This window comes from Aspergillus welwitschiae (genome assembly GCF_003344945.1).
Source record: "Aspergillus welwitschiae strain CBS 139.54b unplaced genomic scaffold BDQ94scaffold_8, whole genome shotgun sequence".
Taxonomy (NCBI): domain Eukaryota; kingdom Fungi; phylum Ascomycota; class Eurotiomycetes; order Eurotiales; family Aspergillaceae; genus Aspergillus; species Aspergillus welwitschiae.
Genome location: NW_020798702.1, coordinates 585,237 through 601,772, shown reverse-complemented (window position 1 = coordinate 601,772; position 16,536 = coordinate 585,237). Strand labels below are relative to the sequence as shown.

At 45.8% G+C, this 16,536-nt stretch overlaps 4 protein-coding genes across 4 annotated transcripts; 3 read left to right on the top strand and 1 right to left on the bottom strand.

The window, feature by feature from the left end:
• Positions 1–47: 47 nt before the first annotated feature.
• BDQ94DRAFT_185900 (patatin-like phospholipase family protein) lies at positions 48–3,986 on the bottom strand (the record flags this gene model as incomplete). The annotated part of the gene is made up of 7 exons (XM_026775003.1): positions 48–1,037; positions 1,078–1,104; positions 1,153–1,597; positions 1,649–2,188; positions 2,235–3,264; positions 3,568–3,888; positions 3,939–3,986. The coding sequence occupies 7 exons, from the start codon at positions 3,984–3,986 to the stop codon at positions 125–127; spliced, it is 3,324 nt and encodes a 1,107-aa protein (XP_026628906.1). The 3' UTR covers positions 48–124.
• A 152-nt stretch (positions 3,987–4,138) lies between these two features.
• Positions 4,139–4,825, top strand: BDQ94DRAFT_168207 (uncharacterized protein; the record flags this gene model as incomplete). The annotated part of the gene is made up of 1 exon (XM_026770991.1): positions 4,139–4,825. One exon carries the CDS (start codon positions 4,139–4,141, stop codon positions 4,823–4,825), a length of 687 nt encoding a protein of 228 aa, XP_026628905.1.
• Positions 4,826–9,187: 4,362 nt separating this feature from the next.
• BDQ94DRAFT_158060 (Hsp70 family protein) lies at positions 9,188–10,785 on the top strand (the record flags this gene model as incomplete). Its single annotated transcript, XM_026768867.1, has 2 exons — positions 9,188–9,203; positions 9,257–10,785. 2 exons carry the CDS (start codon positions 9,188–9,190, stop codon positions 10,783–10,785), a joined length of 1,545 nt encoding a protein of 514 aa, XP_026628904.1.
• A 1,879-nt stretch (positions 10,786–12,664) lies between these two features.
• BDQ94DRAFT_158059 (uncharacterized protein) lies at positions 12,665–15,265 on the top strand (the record flags this gene model as incomplete). The annotated part of the gene is made up of 3 exons (XM_026768866.1): positions 12,665–12,977; positions 13,030–13,061; positions 13,097–15,265. The coding sequence occupies 3 exons, from the start codon at positions 12,665–12,667 to the stop codon at positions 15,263–15,265; spliced, it is 2,514 nt and encodes an 837-aa protein (XP_026628903.1).
• Positions 15,266–16,536: the final 1,271 nt, after the last annotated feature.

Below are 16,536 nucleotides of genomic sequence, written 5' to 3'. Positions count from 1 at the left end.
GTTTACGCCTGGTAACTAGTCCACTACTTTGCATAATTATTGTATACAAGGTGACAGAGATACGAATTGTCACAAAATTACATGATTGTGTAAGAAGGCGATCTTATGTTATGGACCGGTAGGCTTAGATGAAACGGACGCGCTTCTTGTAGCTAGAATCTTCAAAATCTGGCCTAGCCTTCCTGTGAATCCGGAGTTCGCATGATTTGCATTCCGTGCGTGCTGGCAGCCGCGGTAATCCAGGGCACCCAATCATATTGATCCTAAGCCGATCGACAAGATGGCGCAGCGATGAGGGGAAACCACCCAACAGTTGTAATTGATGCGGGTAAAGCTCAAGGGACAACAGAATATTACTGTCTAGTCCATCGACCTCGAATTTGACAGGAACACAATATCTGGCGCAGTCGGAGCAGACGGCATCCTGAAAAGGCGAGATACCCAGCGGGCACGTGCCGAGGACGAATGTTGAGGCTTGTGGATGGAGTTGGCGCAGTACCTGGACTAAATCCTTTCCCCGTAGCCGACATCGGATGGCTCCGCAACACTGATATATACCATCATTGTAGCAAGGAGGGGAGGAGAGTTCGAAGAAAAAGCTAGCAAGAAGCAAAGAGGTTAACGCTCGAGGCACTTGCATTACAGCAGTTTTATCAGCTAATTCCGTCATCCATTCCACCTGAGCGGCTGCGTTCAGGAGAGGCTCCTGATCGGGAAACGTAACATTGAGACGGTGGTAATTGCGCCTGTTCGCGGGGTCCACCTGGCCAAGGAGATCTTCCCACGCTTGTTCCGCGTCCATTGACGCTAAGAACGAGTCATAAAGGCGAAGAGCAAACCCGCGTGGCCACCGTCGGCGGCGCTGTCTGCCGGCCTTCCCGGTGCCCAATGAAATCAAGGTACCAGGCACCGGGTTTGACGCCCACATGAATGGCGTTTCAGCCCGACAGATCAAAGCTGGATTGTTATGCTTGAGGCCGCCGTCCGCACAGCTTCCAACGCCAGGAATCTCAATAGGAGGGAGTAATCTGGCTTTTCTGTGAGCTTAATCCAAACCCTCTCGAATAGGAGACTGACCCTGGTGCTGCAGTTGTTGCTCTTCCACTATGACGGAGTCAGCTTCCTGCTTTAGTTGAGTGATTGTTGACCTACCATTTCCATAACTGAGGCTCATGTTCCGGATCTGGTGCTGTGTAGACCCGATAGTAACCACCTGAGTGGGCCAATGGCGCAACCCCAGTGGTTTGCATCGCATCATCCAAGCAACGTTGTCCCGGGGGGTCGACCACCCGCCGGTAATTAATCAGCAGCACTGGCTGATCGGCCACAGCCGTCACAGCAACTTTAGTGCCTGAGACCGGCTGCACGTCAAACATGCCCTGGTCGACACCAAATTCCTTTTGCAATAGCTCATCCCATAGGCCGGCGTCATACCAACCGTCCTTCCACCAGCAGCGTATGGTTTGGATAAGTTTATTCCATGTGGTTCGTGGAGAAGGATGACCTTGAAAGAATCGCACTATAAGATCAGCTAATGTTTGCTGGCATTCGCTTATAGGTCGGCGTTGGCGGAATGCTTTCAGTACGGCAATTCCCCCTGTGTGCCATTAGTGATTGATTTCAGATAAGACCTGTTATATGATCCTACCACCACTTGTCCCAAACGCTACATCGACCATGTCTTGAACAAGACACCCAGGGCCAAGAATCTTTTGCATATATCCCAGAAACCGCAGCGGCATGATAGCCCGGACGCCGCCTCCGTCAATAGTGATCGCTCGAACCGACGCAGTAGGTGGTAGCACTCTGACCAAGATATCGGTAGACATCTGACACAGGGCACAGCGGCGGACAGAGTACTCATACTCCGCTCCTTCCACTGGAGAACCGTACCACGCCGCACATACATCACAGTATGCATGGCCACATGGCAACGGATGCTGCGGGGGGTGGCTAAGACATAGTAAGCAGGTGTGGCTAGTAGCTATCATTCGGAAGAGCCCACGTCGACGGGCGAGACCCTCTTCATGGATTCGACGAGGGGGCCCTTTTCCGAAGAGAAGGCGACTTCGGAGGCGGGCAAAGTGATACTCAATTGGTTGGCAGCATGAGGAGAGCTCTGCCGATAGTAGAGCCTCCTGGCAGTGGTGACGATACAGTGTATCAAAGACGGCAGCTGGGCTAAAGACTACTCTGATCAGTCATACTTCTCACTAATATTAGCCTTTACTTACAGTGTGATCCAGGGGGATACGCATCAATGAGAAGAGTTGATGCGATATGAGACGCTTGGTCTTCCAACTTCCATCCTCTGTCCCGAGTGACAACGAGGAAGTCTCTCAGGTGAAATCTGTGGGATTGGCCCACTTCAATCCCAGCTCGTGCACCCCTGACGAAATCGAAGGGTGCTTGGGGTGCCCGGCAGACATGATCTAAAGCGGTCTGAAAGAAAAAAGCCATATGCATCACTGAAAAGAGGTATCCCTCCTCTTTCCTATCTCGTCGGCTAATATCGGTAAGTTTCAGTAGGTCATTTTTCAGCGAACAATGTTGGGCTATATCAGATAGCGCCTGACCGGGCAAGCGGTGTAGACTGGGCGTTACGAAAACCTCAGTAACATTGCGGTCCTGTGCAAGCATAAAGAAAAAATCCATTTCGTCTAGAGTTTCGTATGTAGGGTGTTTATGATCAGTCTCCATGACAATCAACACACGCGGTCGGTATTCTAAGCTGGACGCATTACGGCCCACCATTGCCCACCTGGTCAGCATGTTCCGAACAGCATCCAGACCACCCAAATCATCAGCAAATATACAGATTACGTCTGTAAACATGAACATAGCACGACTGAGAATAATATCCGAGGCATGATGGAGATCAATAAGTGGCCAGCGTAGTGGTATCTCCTCATAATCTCTGGGTATGCGGTCGGTCTTATGAAATTCAAGTTTGGCATCACAATGAGAAAAAAGCAGTGGGTGGTCTGCGAAGGTTGTGCGACTGTCAACGTCTAATTGGATGTACGGTTGTCTTTGAGACAATGTATTGTCTGGAAACAACGCACGGAGGGCAACATCCTTCTTTCTGTTGCCTAGGAAGACTATAAGTGAAGGGAACTGAGTCTGGGGGGAGGCAAGCTGGTCTCTAATCTGAACAAGGCGTCTGCTATGGTGTACATAGGCCCCCCCATGGCGCTCAGCAGGCTGTAACCATCTATGGCTCAACCGATCAGACATATTGACTTGTTTGGAGACCTCGACGGACTTGGGATATGTTTGTTGATTTTATATGCGCGAGACGATCATTTTGGAATTCTGACCTGATTACCTCCGGACTTACCTTGGTCAGCTTTGATCTACATAATTTTTGAGCATGACTACAGTACTACTATTGACGGAGTCCAAAGTACAACATCATTGCATATTTGCGAAACGTAAAACTAAACTGTATAACAACACTTAGTACAAAATGTGAACCATAGCATCACAGCGCTGGCTTCATTTCGCGGAGGCACCCAAGCCTGTGGGCGTGCCTGCTGCACCTTTCCCTAAATGCGTAGGACGCACCTCAGATACAGTTAACAGCCTGTCAAACCCATCACTCAGGCAACTGAGGAGCACGCTTTTAACATTGTAAGCCCTCTCCAGCTCTTCAAGGTCTCTCTCTGTCCCTTTCAGCCGTGCCCGTAGTGCGTCGCATTCCTCTTGCAGCATTTTCACCTTCTCCCGGTCATTCTCCCTGCCCAAGTCGATGGCCCCAGGATGCTGGCGTACACCCATCGGCAGATGCTCCGGGGTGTCATGGAGCTGCTGGATGATTTGATTGAACTCCTCAGCAGTATATTGCGGAGAAGTATTATCTCGTAAACAGCCACAAAGATCGCAGGCCTGCTGTAGAGTAAGCAAACCAAATATCATGAATTTGTGCGAGGACGTACATCTGTAGTAGTAGACATAGAGGTGTTGAACTCTGTTTCGGTATCCATTGTTTTCGCCGCTTGTGTGCCAACTACATCCATCATGGAGCGGGACATGATTTATATCATAGGATGTCTTTCTCCACCCAGGGCTTTAACAACACTATGTGGTGTGGCGTCACGAGGAAGTTGCTTCGTATGCCGATGGCCATAAATATATCATGGCGTTAGAGCCTTCTAACATAAGGTCTATGTACAATCTCGAAGCCATGCAGGTGAATTCAACTGCTAGAGACCGTAGTCCGTCGGTGTATTCTCGCTCGGGAAACGCGTCTCCGAGTCGCCCATCCACGCCCAGCTCCTTTGAATGTTTTCTTACATTACAAGGTGGTCGCAGCTCCGCAGTGGAGGCATTGCCGTCGACTATCCAACAAGCCAAACAGAAGCCCCTGACAGAAAGTGAAGAGTATCAGAGGGCGATTTTTGACGCATCTTTTCTTAAGGCTGAGAATGAGTGGCTTCGCCGATCACGAAAGTCGGCAGCGGCGCTTCACGAGGGCACAGTTGTACCATCAGCAGAACTGCTCAATCTCAGTGCGAATGACATCCAGGAAGCCCTCACATGTTTTCACATCGGCTTTGCGGCTGCTGAACAATTAATTCACCACTTCAGGAACCCCGCAGCAGCTGAAGTCGCAACCACACTACAAGAGCTGATCCCTGCATTCGAACAATGCCGAAGGGGGCTGGACAGCTTACGCACTGCTGCGGCGAATCTTGGAGAGGGAGGAAGGGTATTTTCTACACAGATACAGAAATCGAACCGCAGCTACGCTGACTTTTTTGGTATCAACTACGATCAAAGCATCGCTCCAGCAGCGGGACCACGGACACGGAGGACTAGGTGATAGCCGCAGTCGCGGAAGTCAAAGTATGGCAAAGGCTTGGGTGATAAATGACGCGAGGAACTAGCTTCTCTGGGCTTTATATTCCGAACTAAAAGTCATACTACACTGCAAATCTCGTTTCATCCTCTCGCCCTCATCATGTCTAAAATCTGCAATCCGCTAGCCCACACAGGGCTACCGTTTGCCAGTTACAGTGATCTGCGAAATGAGCCTGCCCCCCAGACACTGTTTTGTTGTTTAAGAAATCCTTGGTTGCCGGCTTACTAAACAATGTCCCTTGCAATGATTGGCTTAACAAAGTACATCTTCAATATAATTGGCTTAGCGTTCGCGCCAAGAACCCTTTAAATCAAATGAGAAGTATCTTGCTGGGCAAGCTGATTTCGCAGCTCACTAAGCTGTTGATTCCAAAGCCAAACTTATCAGAGCTGGGGTAATGGCATATAATAAGCGCCTTTGGATATATTTATATATACATGTGTATATATATATATATGTATATGTTATCTAATGTGACGGTGTTAACGGAATGGAGATATCGTATGATATGTTATCAGATAGTTTACTAAGAGAGCCGGGGATAAGGGATCCTAGATGACAGCCATGTTTCAACGCTGTGTTGTAGTTGCTGCTCCCCATTCGACTTCCGCAGGAACTGGTGCTAATGAAAGTCAGTACTTCTCACTCTTAATTGGATAGTGGCTCTACCTGGAGAAGGGCGGATGCGGCCTGTCTATTACGTAGAGCCTGAAGGAAGTCTCTTAGTTCAGCATCGTCAGCTTCATGGCCCTCAATCAGCCTTCCCACAATGGACTCAAAAGCTTCGATATCTTTAGTATATCTCTGGTCAGACTGGAGTAAGCAGTCTCCGATATTTGCTTTGACTATGTTAGTCTACTGTAAGCTGACATTCAGAGAATGCTTCCCTACCAATCTTGATTGTACCTGTCCAGTGCAGACGAATAGTGTCCAGGGATATATTGCCATGTGATATACCCAGAGGTCCATGCATATACTTCAATGCACACAATATACCGTGACACACTGCCGCGGTGTCGGCGAGGCCCCAATGAGGCCTAAAGCTTAGAATATCTCTTAAGGAGGCAACACTCATCTCATACACCATGAATATAGACTTTTCCTTGGTGTAGATATGCTGCAGATGTAAAAGATTACGGTGAGGTGCCGATCTTAGTTGAAGGATCCTCTCTGATGAACAGCACGTCTCTTTCACAAGAACGGAGGAGAAAGGATAATCCTTCATCATTGCATAATAGTACCCGTTTTTAAATTGTGTCACCGAAGTATAACGATCCCAAATATTGGCTCCAGTTTGCTTGAACGAAATATCCTCAGGACATGCGGAATGGGACGGGAGGACGGAAAGAAGATTCTTAGGCAATTTCCTAGAGTCGGACTCGGCGGCTTCGCTAGCCTTTCTGCGCTTGTTCATCATCTTCAGTCAAAAAAGTGATTCCTAATGAGTAGGCCGTGTATTCTGCTGTAGAGAAGGTAGCATGACAGACGTGGCACAGCTACTATTACACCAGTCGATGTCGAGCTATGTTGTATAGATAGGGTTGCCCTGTAGGAAGAGCTATTTTTCACCATAGATGATAAAGATGCTGAAAGTACCCAGCTGGGTATACCCCGTGGGTATACCCAGCTGGGTACTTCTTTCAGTGTCTAGATTATTCCATACTAACTGGCGGCTTTTCCTTGAGGCGCCAAGAAAAGTACCCAGTTGGGTATACCCTGTGGGTGTACCCACGGGTATTTTTTTCAGTGTTTATATTATTCCATGCTAACTGGTCTCTTCCCTGAGGCGCCAAGAAAAGTACCCGTGGGTACGCCCCCGTGGGTACGCCCACGGGTACTTTACTACTTACATCCATATACGTCATATCTTTTCCTAAAGGAGGGAAACCCCAGAAGAAGTACCGGTGGGTAAATTTGATAAGAAAGTACCCACGTATACCTCAGCTAACACGGTAGAATGATCTTCCGATGTGATTTCCGACTGACTCACGCTTGACTATGGTCGCACACATCTCACAAGGTTCGTCCGCCTACTGTACAGTACCTCTGTAAACTACTCATCGATTTTGTAACATAGTAGCGTACTGCATTGACAGGAACTATATGTGATGACAGCCGAATGACTTCTATAGAAATATCTAGATCAAAGGTGAGATGTGAACCGGCAGTGAAAGGTTTCATTACAGTATTGCTCAATATTTAGACACGGGCTACTTGCCAGACTTCCAGATCTTGCTGTCGCAGTGCCGAACCCTTTTTCGTTCTAACATTGATTTGTTGCACTATATTCGATGCACATCGTTTGGAGATGGGAATTGATCTGTTCCCTAGCCCTGTAGGGCGCTCAATATTTGCCTTATGTTTACTTCCTGCGGTTGTTGTTTCGTGTGGTGATTATCTAAAAACATGCAAAGATACAGCAGTCAATTCCAAAGGTATACTTATAGGCGAGTGTTATGAAGCTGGGCAGTGGTTTAGCAGTAATCTCAATCTTAGTGATTGTGATATTTCTACACCATGGTGGAGTCAACGGTATGTTCTTTATCTTGTTATTGAACCGAGTTTGGATAGGTATTTTAATTTTGTGTGATAGCAACGGCGATGGCTGTCAGTATGAGTATCACGCAGACTCCGGTATTTTGAGCAACACTTGTGTCTTTTCTAGAACAGGCATTGCTGACATTCCACTATGTAAGTGATGCTTCTGTACTATCTAAGAAAGTATATAATGCAAGTGCTGATTTAATATGATATTCTAGATTTCATTGTGTCTAACCGAAATGGCACGCTGAGTTGTGATTGTTCTTGGATTACAGACTTTAGTTGATTACAGAGCGTGTTATTCTTCGAGCTCAGCTGAATATCGGCCGATCCTTGCGATCTATGTTTAATGGATTAAACCATGTTGTTGCTTAATTAACAGTGGGCTATATTATAAGCAGGCTCTGCGTACGTCTATAATTGGCCTTGTTATACTATCCTGTATGAATACGGATAGTAGAGGGTAGACATAGTGGTACTGTACCTGCATATTACCCAGAGGTCAGCCAATGAACCCAACATAAAAAAGTATAGCACCAAGATCTGTAGGACCAAGTCCGACCAGTACATCCTGTACTAAGTACTATATACATCACTTAAAGTAGTCATCTTGCAAGGCCAAAAGTCATTCTTGGTGTCAATTACGTACTTGTTTGGTTGGATATGTGAAACAATCTTTTCCATCTCGGCATGATTATAGGAGCACAACTTAGTGGGAATGAAGATCTAAACCAACCTTGCCCATCATACTCAAAATGTGGCATGGACATCTTTGCTGGTGCGTAGCCAGATACTTTACTTGGCACTTTAGGGGAATGATTCTAGTTGTTCCAGCATGAAATAATCAAGGTAACAAGGCGAGTACCCAGCTGGGTATATCCTGTGGGTATACCCAGCTGGGTACTCAGGCGAAGCGACATTACATTCCGAGTATCCCGATTTCATTCTACTTTCAAACGAGGGAAATAGTTCTAATTTTCCTTGACCAATCCCAACCTAATGTTTGGTATTATACGCTATTCATTAGATATTTTGTGCCCGATGTGGCAGAAGAGATATCTGCAGAAAGTCATGCTTCCCCTGCCTATTCCACAAACCCACAGTTTCATACATGCATACATACAGTTGGTTGCAAAAATGGCGCAAAAGCGCTACTCTTTCATGCTCTTAAAAGCGGGCCCGCTATTCTCTAAATAGTCGGCGCTTCTCGATTTCACCAATTAACTCTAGCCGAGCATTAAGCTACTAACCTGTTCTGGACTAGCAGCTCCGTTCTCAAGGAAGAAGAGAGTATAGTCTTTTGCGCCATTATTGCAACTAGGTGTACCAGGGTCTGAGTCTACTATCTAATGGTAAAGTAAACAAAACCACTTTCACGTTGTATTCAGATAGGTGCTCTCCACTTAACACCATGGAAGACAGGTAACGAATTACATGAGATGGAGCTTTCCTTGCTATGAGCGCATAAGCGTGACTAGATAAGATGATGTGAAATAAGCGCACATCAATCAAGCATTAGCTAAAATATTTACGAACCTGGCAACTTCCAATTCCCATATATCACTCTTATAGTAAGAATTACAAAACACACCAAGGCGGTGCAGAAAACCCGGACCAATTCTATGCCCGTATCTTGCCTTTCTCGTTTCCTTCGCCGATAATGTTTTGAAAAGCCAGCTGTGTTAATATATCAAGTCACTCTTGCTTTGATGGTCCGGGAGACCGAGCATAGTGCATATAGTGGTATCATAATCCATTTAAATGCGATAAATTAGCTACAATATGCCAAACGCTATCGGTATGTACGCCATGAGAAATAAGAGGACAAGGTTATACAGCTTATACTTTTAGGTATCGACCTTGGCATCTCGTATGTTTCCATTGCTGTCGTCCAGGATGGGAATGTCCACATCATCCCGGACATACATGGTCGCAAGAGAATTCCATCACCGTACCTACTGCGCACTCCTGTCACTCACAATATCAACCCCGCAAATGTGAACCCGGTGTGCAGACCTCTTCGTTATAGCAAGGAAGATGCCAGGGTCATCCTTGCTGCGGCCAAAGCCTTAGCCGAGTCCTATGTTGGTACCCCTGTTGATGATGCTGTTATCACCGTGCCATCATTTTATAATGATATGGAACGTGTCGAAACAAGAGATGCGGGACGTCAAGTCGGACTCAAGGTCCATCGGTTATTGAACACTCCAACGGCCGCTGCTATAGCCCAATGGGCTGACTTCCCAACGTTTGACGCCCATCTCATGCTAGTATTGGATATTGGGGCCCGAGGAGCTGAATCTACTATTTTGGATGTTTGCAACGGTCTTTTTGAGGTCAAGTCAAGCCACGGCGACTGCCAGCTGGGCGGACACTCGTATGATCTCAAGTTACGCCGTTACCTTGAATATCATACGCGAGATCAGATTCAAGGCGGAGATCTGGAATCCCTTCTTAGCAGAACCGAGGACTTGAAAAGATCCTTATCCGTCCGTGAATCAATATCGGATGCGAGCGGTGTTGTTATTACGCGGAAGGAGTATGAGGACGTCTGTAAAAGCAACTTTACAGCGACTGTTGACCTCGTGAAGAGGACTCTCCATATTGCCAAGGTTGAAAAATCTGATATCCAGGAAGTGGTCTTCGTTGGCGGTACTGCTAGCACACCGATACTCCAAAAGATACTAGCAGACTTCTTTGGCTGTTCAAGAAGAGACTTATACTGTCCTCAAATGGCGGCCGTTCGCGGAGCGGCACTGCAAGCAGCATCTTTGACAGACCGTGTGCTTTTTCCTGAACTGCTTATCCTAGATGTGGTTCCTGGCCCAATTCATATTGAGCTTCTACCAGGATTTTTATTGCAGCTCTGGCCCCGAAATACTACACTGACCCGTGAATCCTCAATTATTATTGAAGCATTGTCTCCTGAATATCTCCCGCGATTTGTCAAACTTATAGAAGGAGATAGTAGGTCAGTCAGGACCCTCGGTATCTTTGATCTCCGGTGCCTCCAGCTACCTTCGGACTGTCAGGCTACTATCGAAATCAAGGTCTCCATCGATTTGGATGGTATTGTGGATGCAGATGTAGCTCTACGCCACCCGGAAAGCGGTATTACCATTCCATTGCAAAGAATGCCCGTGGCGGATAACCAACCAAATATGGATGATGACACCAAATTGATACAACCAAGTGAATCACCGTCCACGGCCTTATTGGAGTCGTATATCAGCTTCCTTCAACTAATTGCTCCTAAACTCTCGACTGAATGTCAAAATACCTTAAGAGCAGCCATCGTTCATGTAGAATCCACAATGACACAACAATCTTCAAAAACAGGTCAGGCAAGAGCCATGGCATTGGAATATCTGATTCGGTAATATTCTCAGCCTGCTAATCTACACGCCAGCTATACTAACTCCTGAACAGAACAGCTGACCGACTAATCAACAACCAAACTGTTCCCCATTTTAACATTCCAGATTGATGGAGACAGTATATAGGATTAACTTGGTACCGTTAATGTCTACTATTTCCCTCTTTCTGTGTATCATCCTGTGACTACATGTCGTTTGATAGTACCCTTACTGGTCTTAAAAGGACCGAGTACAAGCTGTGGAAACAACCGCTTGAACAGTGTCATGCAGAACTATCTTCCTACCCAGAGCTTTTCCTGACCCTTTTCCCCCGCTTTGACCTGTAGCTTTACTTCATGCATTTATTCAGTATATAGCGTTTCTTGCTAAGTGCCTCAACTAGACCCTGCGTCCTAGTAGCAACTTTGAAGTATCTGATTGCTCCAAACTCAGTAGCAGCGTTGCAAATAGATAGCAGCATTCTCTATGATACTTCAGGATATTTAACCCATTTCTTCTGCCCCGAGTATTCATATTCTCTGATGCAAATACTGATCGCCCTCATGGGCATGGCACATGAGTATGACGATAACTTTGAACCAATCAAAGTTACCAGAGATTGACACTGCTTTGTAGTTAACTATATACTGATACTGAGCCACCATCTACAGTACAATTCTTTCCCTATTCGATCATACTCGAAGCACAGCGAGTAGGTTCAAAGGCCCTCCAGAAATCCAGTATCTCGTCAATCAGCATCTCGCCCAACCTGAACCCGTATGACAACATTTCCCATACCGGTCGCCAAGTCCTTGCTATGGGGATGTTAATATTATTAAATGATACTTAACAGGTGTATCACTGATATACCTTGCAATAGTAATCTGGCATGCACCAACCCATGCTTCCATCACTTGCACATTTTTCCTTATATCCCAAGCGATTCTCCGCAGTGTTTTCCGCTACTGGAGTCGCTAAAACTGCGACAAACAGAGCAGCCATGTATGCAAGGGGTGTATAAATCCGCATTTTGCACGTTCCCTTATGCACAGAGATCTTTCAGAATGAGTAATAGCTTCAACTAGAAAATCCGTAGTTATAATGCACACTGGTGTTTCCACTATAAACAGACAATGAGAGAAGGGAAATGTTTTATAATCTCTTGGACTTACCTTATGGTGTGTCATCCTAGTGTTTGCTTTCCATCCCCTCTATCATTTCTAGCAGGGCTGATGCCTAGCAGTGTGGACTAACAGCTGGGACATTAGTTTACCAATCAGTGAGTCGGTGCGGTTGTTTACAATGGCTGTGCATTTCATTGTTGCCAGAAGTTTATTTCATCCAGAAATGGTTTGCTTTTCACCGGGCATATTAATGGGTAGGTGGAATAATGATTCTAGCTATTCACAGACCAGGAAAGATTTGAAAACAATCTGAAGAGCTATTTCAAGGGTGACACTGCTGCTGCAACCCAATTATCCTAGCTTATCTAACTGCATCTTGGCAGCGCAGCACATATGATATGAGTACCTTTTATGTAGCTCGTCGTGTACAAGACAAAGCACTTAACGCGCAGTATGCTTTCCATGTCTGAAATGTATATGATTTGTATACATGAGGAACCTATGGAGATGAGAACTCTATGCTGCCTCATGTATGCCAACACCTCCATAGACAACCAGGAACGCTTCTGCAGGTCATTGTGAAGACCAAGTCAGCCATTGGCCATTAATAATAATAGTAGCAGATAGATACTGATATCTCTCATTCAACCCAGCGCCTGAGACCCTTGGTCCCAGGAGTCAGCCGTTTCTTTGCGAGCATATAGTCGGCCTACATAGACTATATTCCGATACATCTCTAAGTTCCTCAGTCTTCATCCGTTTCCCATCGTCATATCACAATGGACCAGACCTCTTTCGCCGATATCCAAGAAAAGGCTTATCTTGGAGCTGCTAGAATCTCCCTCGACAATATTTATTTTGCTCCTCATGCTAGCAGACTCGACAACGACAGATGCGAAGCCCGCCTCCTAAATCTATTCCGGGACTATTCATGTGACAGAGATGCGTACGAGAATCGTATTCCTGTAGCGGTAAGCCAGGAGCTATTGCGGCGAGCTTTAGAAGACGCAAGGATGCCTATGTCATGTATTCGTGAAGCTGTCCCCCCATTTCTTCCTCTTCCGCCAGATACAAAAATATTGGCATTGCGCGGTAGGCATCGCTGGAAGGCTGCAAAAAGATTCTATAACGAGCCGACAGATAGATGGTGGACCGTTGTCTTGTTTGATGCAGAAAGTACGCCTTTCTGACTACATACCTGCAGATAGGAGATACTGACATGCAGATTAGAACTGCCCCTCGAGTGCATCAGCTTCATATCAGAAGCAGATGATAATTCATCACCATTCTTTGATGGAGAAATCTATTACAAAATCCGAATGAGTGATCTGCAAAGTGACAAAATCCGTCTTCAGAGATGGATGAGCCGAATGGGCTCCCACTGGAAGCAAATTGACTATACCAGGCTTCATAAGTCAAAGGATTTTAAACCATTCTGTGATGCAATTGATTCTCTTCTACCATTTCCCGCTCTTCTCTTCTCGTTTCAGTTAGGGAATATCCGGCGGTTCTTTCGTATGAAGTGTCCTGAAGAATTAGCCGCATATGTGAAGCATGTATACGCTGTATGGGCGAGGATTATGGACGGGTTTGATGTCAATGCACTTACAACGTCTGACATTGAATGCCTACAGGGGCGCTCACCATGCTGGTCCTCAGCTGACAAAGCCTTTATCGAGAATGCTTTCACCAGCGGGAGGCTTTTCACAGATATCCTTGATGAAGGACAACGTGCAGTTCTGAAGAGCCGTATAATAGCTACAGATGGTATAATTCCATCGATGAGGACATTCCTGGAAAATACTAAATTCCTGGAACCTGCCGCGATACTACTTAGAGCCTTGCTTCCTAGGAGGTTCCGTGGGACCGTTCGGAGCGAAATGAAGAAATGCTTCAGGGCCGGTCAAGAACAGACAGAAGGGCGATTCCAGCTATCGTATCAGCATCTATGGTTAACGGCCCTCCGCATATTTCCATACATTACCTCATTCAAGCCACTGCAAGATAGAAGGGGACGTGAAGTTGAATTCAATGGCAACTACTGGGGCTTTTTTGCAACATCGGCAGCCCGATGTGGATTTTCCTCGCGTCAAATAGACAGTCTTTTACAGTTATATCCGCATTATGACCAACTCGTGGAGTCTAGTCAATACCCTCTGTCCTTGATCAATGGTGACAAAGAGTGGAAGCTGAAGAGCAGGTGCGGTATGCCAACGGAGACTGTCTTTCAGAGCATAGCACCATATCTCACTCTGAAAAACATCCATAGCCGTTTACAATGCCCAGCTGGTACCAGCCATGTCACACAATTTGCTGTGGCCAGGGACATGGTCCGGTCCTTTTTTTCGGATCAGAAGATCGGTTCGGGATTATCAAGCACTCGGCTCTCGGAGGGGCCCCAACCTGTACAGGACGTCGAAATGTCCGCAGAATCCGTGGCACCTGTGGCTTCCGAAACAATACAACTGCCAGGTCCGGGACCGTGGCATTCATTGAATGATACGCAGGATGTTGATATGATAACAGGGCCTATGGTTCATGATACAATAAACCAACCAGATCCAGTGTCACCATCCAATGATACGCAGGATGTTGATATGATAACAGAGCCTATGGCTCATGATACAGTGCAACAGCCAGATCCAAAGCTACCATTGAACGAGACGCAGGGTATCCATACGATAACGGAGCCTATGGATTCTATGCCTCTGTTAACTTCGGAAGAGACACAGGCCAACGAAGGACAGCTGGCTCTGACTGTCATACCTCGCCAGTCAGTTTACATGCCCGATGATTTCCCAACAACCCCCTTCCCACCCACTAGGTCGAATATAATGCAGCCCTCGCTTGCAGATACTGTAAATTCATCCAGTCGGAATACGGATACCGAGCATACGAACCTCGGTGATAGGCAACTGGCGTTGTCTCTGGTTCCTGGTCGGTTACTTTCAGTTCCGCCTGATCAACCAACCCCGTTTCCCCCAGTGATCGGATCCCAAACCAGTAGACAGCAAGCATCGTCAATAACCCAATCCCAGCCTGCAGAAATTTCTCTATGGGATAAAAGCGTGCCCAAGGACGAGCAAAAAAAGACCCTTCATGAGCTTGAGGAATACGTAACCACACAAGGATATAAGCATACTCTTTATGTCTACGGAACTTCACAGCTCTGGGTGCCGGCATCTGACGAGGTCCCCCTCATTCGGCACTTTATTGATAGTCATGAAGGATGGTGCTATCTGGTTGTCCATGACAATGATGCACGTCAAATTGAATATGATCAAGTTCAGCAAGAGCTTCTGAATGGACGTCTGATCGTCTGTGTGAAACAAGATCAGATCTGGCAAGCTAAACGAGAAGTGGAAGAAGTGGAACTATAAGCCTGATTCTAATTACTGGTTGACACTACTTCTGACAGTCTACACTGGCTGTAAATAGTTTACTGAGCAATATCATGAGTCTGTTGCCGTAGTGTTCTGCTACTAGCCTATGCCAGAAGATACAAGTATATTCAGAGAAAGCTATTTAATAGCCTAGACCTACATTTATTTACTCGATGAACCTAGGCTATTAGATAGAATAAGCTATCTGAAAGCCTGAATACTTTCTAGCATAGGCTATTAAGTAGTATAAGCTAACTATAAACCTAGGCTTTTGAATAGAATAAGCTATTTGAAAGCCTGAGTATTACTGGGAGTATCTTATATCCAAGCTACTGGCTAGCCTGGGCTTATAAAGGGCCTATATTATCTGTGAATACTTCCTAGCATAGGCTATTAAGTAGTATAAGCTAACTATAAACCTAGGCTTTTGAATAGAATAAGCTATTTGAAAGCCTGAGTATTACTGGGAGTATCTTATATTCAAGCTACTGGCTAGCCTGGGCTAATGAAGGGCCTATATCATCTGTCAATACTTTCTAGCATAGGCTATTAAGAAGCTGGCTATAAGCTTAGGCTATAATATACTGTAAGCTACCTGGAAGCCTAAGTATTAGTAGAATATCTTATAATCCAGGCCATCATCCAGCTACTCAATAGCCTGTGATAGAATGTTAGATAATAGCCCTGGGTTATAATAGTAATGCTGGCTATAAGCTTAGGCTACAATACACTATAAGCTATCCGAAGGCCTGAGTATTAGTAGAGTATTTTATAATCCAGACTATTATACAGCCTAGGCTGATAACGAGCCTATATTATCTATCAAGACCTTCTAGTCCTATAAAAGTCAGCCAGATCCATGCCTTGAGGCAGCTTATATTATTTTATGGCATGACCCTACTAGTATACTTGCTATACATTCCACCAGAGTATAATATCATTTACTAGCTTGAGCTTATGGCTAGCTTACCTTGTTCTGGACATACGGCCCTTCAAGTCTCTTGATAAAAAGAATGCTGTTCGTTGCATGCCAATGCAGCAATCCTATACAGACGTCAAGGACTGCCATAACCAGGAGTTTAAACCTCCAGTTGAAATGATTTTCAAAAACATCCTATCACGCCAGTTTGACATTCTGGAGAATCCGTATCGTAAACCTTGACGTTCTCGTCCGACATTGGAGTGGCTTGCTATAATTATATGGTCAATTTCCAAGGAAAGGTGCCAGCGTGCATAGGCAATAATATAATAAGAGTTCACTGGGTTGC